A 4,440-nucleotide genomic window follows, 5' to 3' on the forward strand; every position below is an offset into this window, starting at 1 on the left:
GGTAGTGCAATATCCATGCAACAACAAATCAACATCATTAACTAAATTGCTGAACATTCTAAATGTGGCACCTGGAGCCAAACTACTGTGGCTTTAACCCATTTGGGCGGGGAACCCCTTTTGGTGTTAGCATTATGTTATGCTTTAGCCATTGAAAAATAGCAGATCTACAAGCTCATAGCGGCGTAGCGCGCCACTCTGCTATTTTTGAAAAATCGAAGAATGACTGTCATAGAAACATAGCTTTTTCAGAAAACTGTCAGGATGTAGAAGACATTTTTAGAATCTCAGGTCAAAATGGGTTTTAAACAGACAACATCTAAGTGCTTGACTTAAAGCTCTCTTAAAGTCTCTCTTGTAGCAAAAACACAAGAGTCATTCAAAATTAACTGGACAGCCAACTAGTGATGCACAATTCTTGCTCAAATGTTGAAATGAGATCGCATAGGTGTCTGAATCTAGACCATGATCTTTGTTCGATTAATTGCGCAGCACTAAGACTAAGACTAGAACCACTTAACTTTACACCTACAAGAACAACTTCCACTCCAGGAATTCATTTTGAAGAAATGGGATCTGGAATTGGGTCACCATGACCTTCAGCATCCCCCCCCCCCCCCCCCCCCCATTTGACAAATATTCAGAAGTAATCAATTGTGATTAGCACACTGCATTTCTGATTACTAGACAGGTAATGTACAACAGTGTGTTTGCATGGATGCACAGGGATGGTCTTTGGTCTTTTGACCATCCCTGTTTAAGTGGTTTAAGTGGAAGTTCCCCCCCCCCCCCCAAAAAAATGTCTAGTCAAATGTCCAAAGCCAGGTCCAAGAAATGCATTTCACATGGGTTTAAATGGTGGAAAACCAAAATAAACAATTTCTGTCTCTTTTCATTCTGCAGAATGTTATTTTATTTACACAAGCAAGGCTATATTAAGTTGTGCGTCTTATTTTGTGTTTAAAATGCTTATATATATATACACATACATAGTTACATACACACACAGCAGTCTTTGGGAGACTAGTTCCATTCATTTGAGTGTGTTCATAGTTTATAATGATAAAAATCAGCAAATCAAACAATCTGCAGGTTGTAGTCAAAACAAATGTCATCTTTTCATCTTATCAGACGACATGCATGCATGCTTTCTTCATAAGTAGAACGAGTTGATTCATTTGCAGCCCTCGGTTGAACTTGCAACAACAAGGCCTTGGACTAAACAAACCATCACCTCCTAAATGCTAACCGCTAGCCTTCCTTCTCCGTCTGTCTCCAGCGGGTTTGTTTACGGCAACAACCCAGCAAAACTACCTCGACAATAACTCATCCGGTTAAACTAAGCACAAATGCAGCCATGTTTTTATCTTTTGCCCCCGTGATAGTGACATTACTGCAGCGATACTGCGACTATAGACTACACATCCATCCATCCATCCGACGTTAATGACGTTGTTAGTAATAACGAGCTAACAAAGCAGGGCAGCAGGGCCAGAATGAAATCCCCGGCCTGCAGTTGTTCCGTCTCATTTATTAAGACTTCATCGACTTAAAAAAAAAAAACGAGAAAGAAAACGAGGACAAAGAAACGGCGTGAAAACAACAAGTAGTCGATACAAAATAACGTCCTTATTTAACCGAGCCACGCGTTCGTCGTCCACTCCAGAACACTCTTTACTTTAACCTGAAACGGTCGACGTTAAAATGGACAGAGAGAGAGAGAGATGTTACCAAAATAATCTGGCCTGAGTGGGGAAGGGAAACATGAGCCAGTCAGGCCAGTGCGTATATCAGAATTACAAAGCAGTCTTTTGGAGGCTAGTTCCATTCATTTGAGTCGTTTGTTCATAGTTTATAATGGTAAAAAAAAAAAAAAGATTTATATATTTGCAAATCAAAAAAAATCTGCAGGTCGTGTAGTCAAAACAAATGTACCACAGAGTACATTGGCAAGGATTATCGCTGCTCCCAAATAATGTAAACACATCACTGACCGTGAGACCCGAGGCTGTTGTTGTCGTCTCTCCGCCTCCGGGAGCCTCCGGGCGGGCCAGGCCGATGACACTGACCGCCCTCACCGTGCCGCGGAGCCAGTCGTCGGCGCTGCGGACCGCCGGAGTGCTGCTGCCGGGCTCGGCGGCCGCGGTGGAACCGCCGCTGGCCGCCGCGTCGTCGAGGAGCAACAGAAGCCTCTTCCCTATGAGCTCCAGAGAGGAGTCCCCCATGTTTCTATCTACCCTGTGGCTAGCACCGTTAGCCTAGTTAGCTTCGAGTGGTAGTAGTAGTAGTAGTAGCAGCCACCATGTAAAAAAAAAAAAAAAAAGCGAGAAAGAGCAACACGAGAAGTCAGTCACGTTATCTGGCTTACTGGCTCTCTGCCTCGCCGCAAAACGTCCGTCTAAATGCACGCGAGGGGTTTTCGTGCACGCCCCGGGGATTGCTCGGTGGGTTTTAGAGGTGTTATTGTTGTCCTCCTCTCTGCTCCTCCGTGCTAACAGCGCTACCATCCCGCTCTGTCCGCCATTGAGCCCTGCAACAATCAAACGCACTCCTCGTAGACACCACTGCAGAGGAGCTATGCAAGGGGAAACAGCGCCCCCGAGTGACAGTACCGCCGTACTACTAGTGTCCATAGGAATTTATTCAGAGTCAGGTTTACATCACCAGATTATGAATTATATTTTTTATAACAGACTGTTGTGAAAACAATTGCAACCGTAGGTTTACTATGAAAAGCTGTCAGTCAGTCTGTCACGCAGCACGTCTCGTGAGTCGTGACACGCTCCATATATGGCCAGTACAAAATTAATTCCATAATCCATATGTTGATCTGACCTCATCAAACCCTGTGTAGGCTACACTCAAGACACTGCCCCCCACTGCCACCCTTAGATCTCCATATATGGAGCTGACCTGTTCTGACATTCCATGCTGACCTGACCTCATCAAACCCTGTACGCTCAAGACACGCTCGGACGCTCCATGTATGGGCAGACCTCATCAAACTCTGTGTACACTCAGGACACTGCCACAGCTGCCACCCTTAGATCTCCATATATGGAGCTGACCTGTTCTGACATTCCATATGTTGACCTGACCTCATCCATCCCTGTACGCTCAAGACACGCTCCGTATATGAATTCATTCCATATGTTGATCTGACCCCCCATGCCAAAGCGCCAGCGCTCGCCCAGCAGTCTGCCGTCATCTAGGCGGATGCGTGCACGCGACCTCACCCTCAGGGTGTCTTACTGGTCTCTAAACATCCCACAAACAGGTGGAAACATATGAGAGTTTTGAATTGAATTGCTATTGATAGCAACAACTCAATGACTGCCAAGGACTTATTTAACTTATTTTTTATTAAGTAGCCTACCGTGTACATTAGGATATCTCTGATGATCTTACAGACGGCAAAGACATCCACAGACAATGTTGCGTTGCAAACTATGCCCAGGCAAACATATTAATGTGGAAATGTCATAAGTGCCCTTCAGATGTCAAGGTCTCACTTTTTTAAAGCTTTCTATGTACACGTATGCACGCTTCTGAAAGTATTAAATGTTAGTAAAATAGATGATTTTTCTCACTTATTATTGTAAGGTAATTATAATTTTACATCATATTCTCGTGGTGGTCAAAATGACCCATCCAGGCCATAGAGACAGAGTGATCCAGGCAGGCAGCTCTGATTGCAGGTCTGGAGAACGCTTGCGAGCGAGCTTCCACTAGGTGGTGCAAGACCACCAGAAACCTTCACTCTTATCAAGACCCATGCTCAACCACAATGTCCTACAACTAACTAACTACAATATAATTGTGCAATACATTGTAAATATAAGGTGAAATTAGTAATATGCCATGATAAACCTAATGGCCTTCTACCTCTGAGCTATGAGCTATTTTGTCTTCCATTTCTGTAGATATTGGACAGAAGATTTCTTTTCACATCATGATGTTTATGGCTGTGTATATCTTTATTTTAGAGTGTTAATGTTTTTACGCGGTAATTAAGAAGTGTTAATTGCTGTCGACTGATAAAAATTAGACAGCAGTGGCTCAAGGGGTAGAGTAGCCGATAGAAGAGCCAGATGGGAACTGTGAGGTTCCCATATTGATCCCGGGCTCCTCCAGAGTTAGTGTCGCTGTGCAGGTTGGTGCCTTGCATGGTTTCCTCTGCCAACCGTGTGTGAATGTTTGCGTGAACGTAATACACAATCTATGTAAAGCGCCTTGGATAAAAGGCGCTATATAAATGCACCATTTAGAATCTGCCACACAAATCCAATACTATATGATGGATCACTATATATGGATCACTGGAAACACTTTTGATATACAATCCAGGTCTGATACTAGCTTCACTTTATGTTGTGCATTTATTTACATGATGCCATAAGAGTTTGTTTGAGAGAAACCAAGTAACACAACGCTTTTCTA

At 43.6% G+C, this 4,440-nt stretch overlaps 1 protein-coding gene across 3 annotated transcripts in view; it reads right to left on the minus strand.

Moving 5' to 3' along the window:
• kdm3b (lysine (K)-specific demethylase 3B) overlaps positions 1 to 2,528 on the minus strand; it is a 46,007-nt gene extending 43,479 nt beyond the window's left edge. For all 3 annotated transcript variants that reach the window (XM_083786599.1, XM_083786600.1, XM_083786598.1), the window contains exon 1: positions 1,995 to 2,528. In XM_083786599.1, coding sequence (XP_083642725.1) covers positions 1,995 to 2,225 — 231 coding nt within the window. In that variant the 5' untranslated portion in view covers positions 2,226 to 2,528. The remainder of the gene's footprint in view (positions 1 to 1,994) is intronic.
• Between the last annotated feature and the right edge of the window lie 1,912 nt (positions 2,529 to 4,440).

Source organism: Protomyctophum parallelum (assembly GCF_964188405.1).
Source record: "Protomyctophum parallelum genome assembly, chromosome: 16".
Classification (NCBI taxonomy): domain Eukaryota; kingdom Metazoa; phylum Chordata; class Actinopteri; order Myctophiformes; family Myctophidae; genus Protomyctophum; species Protomyctophum parallelum.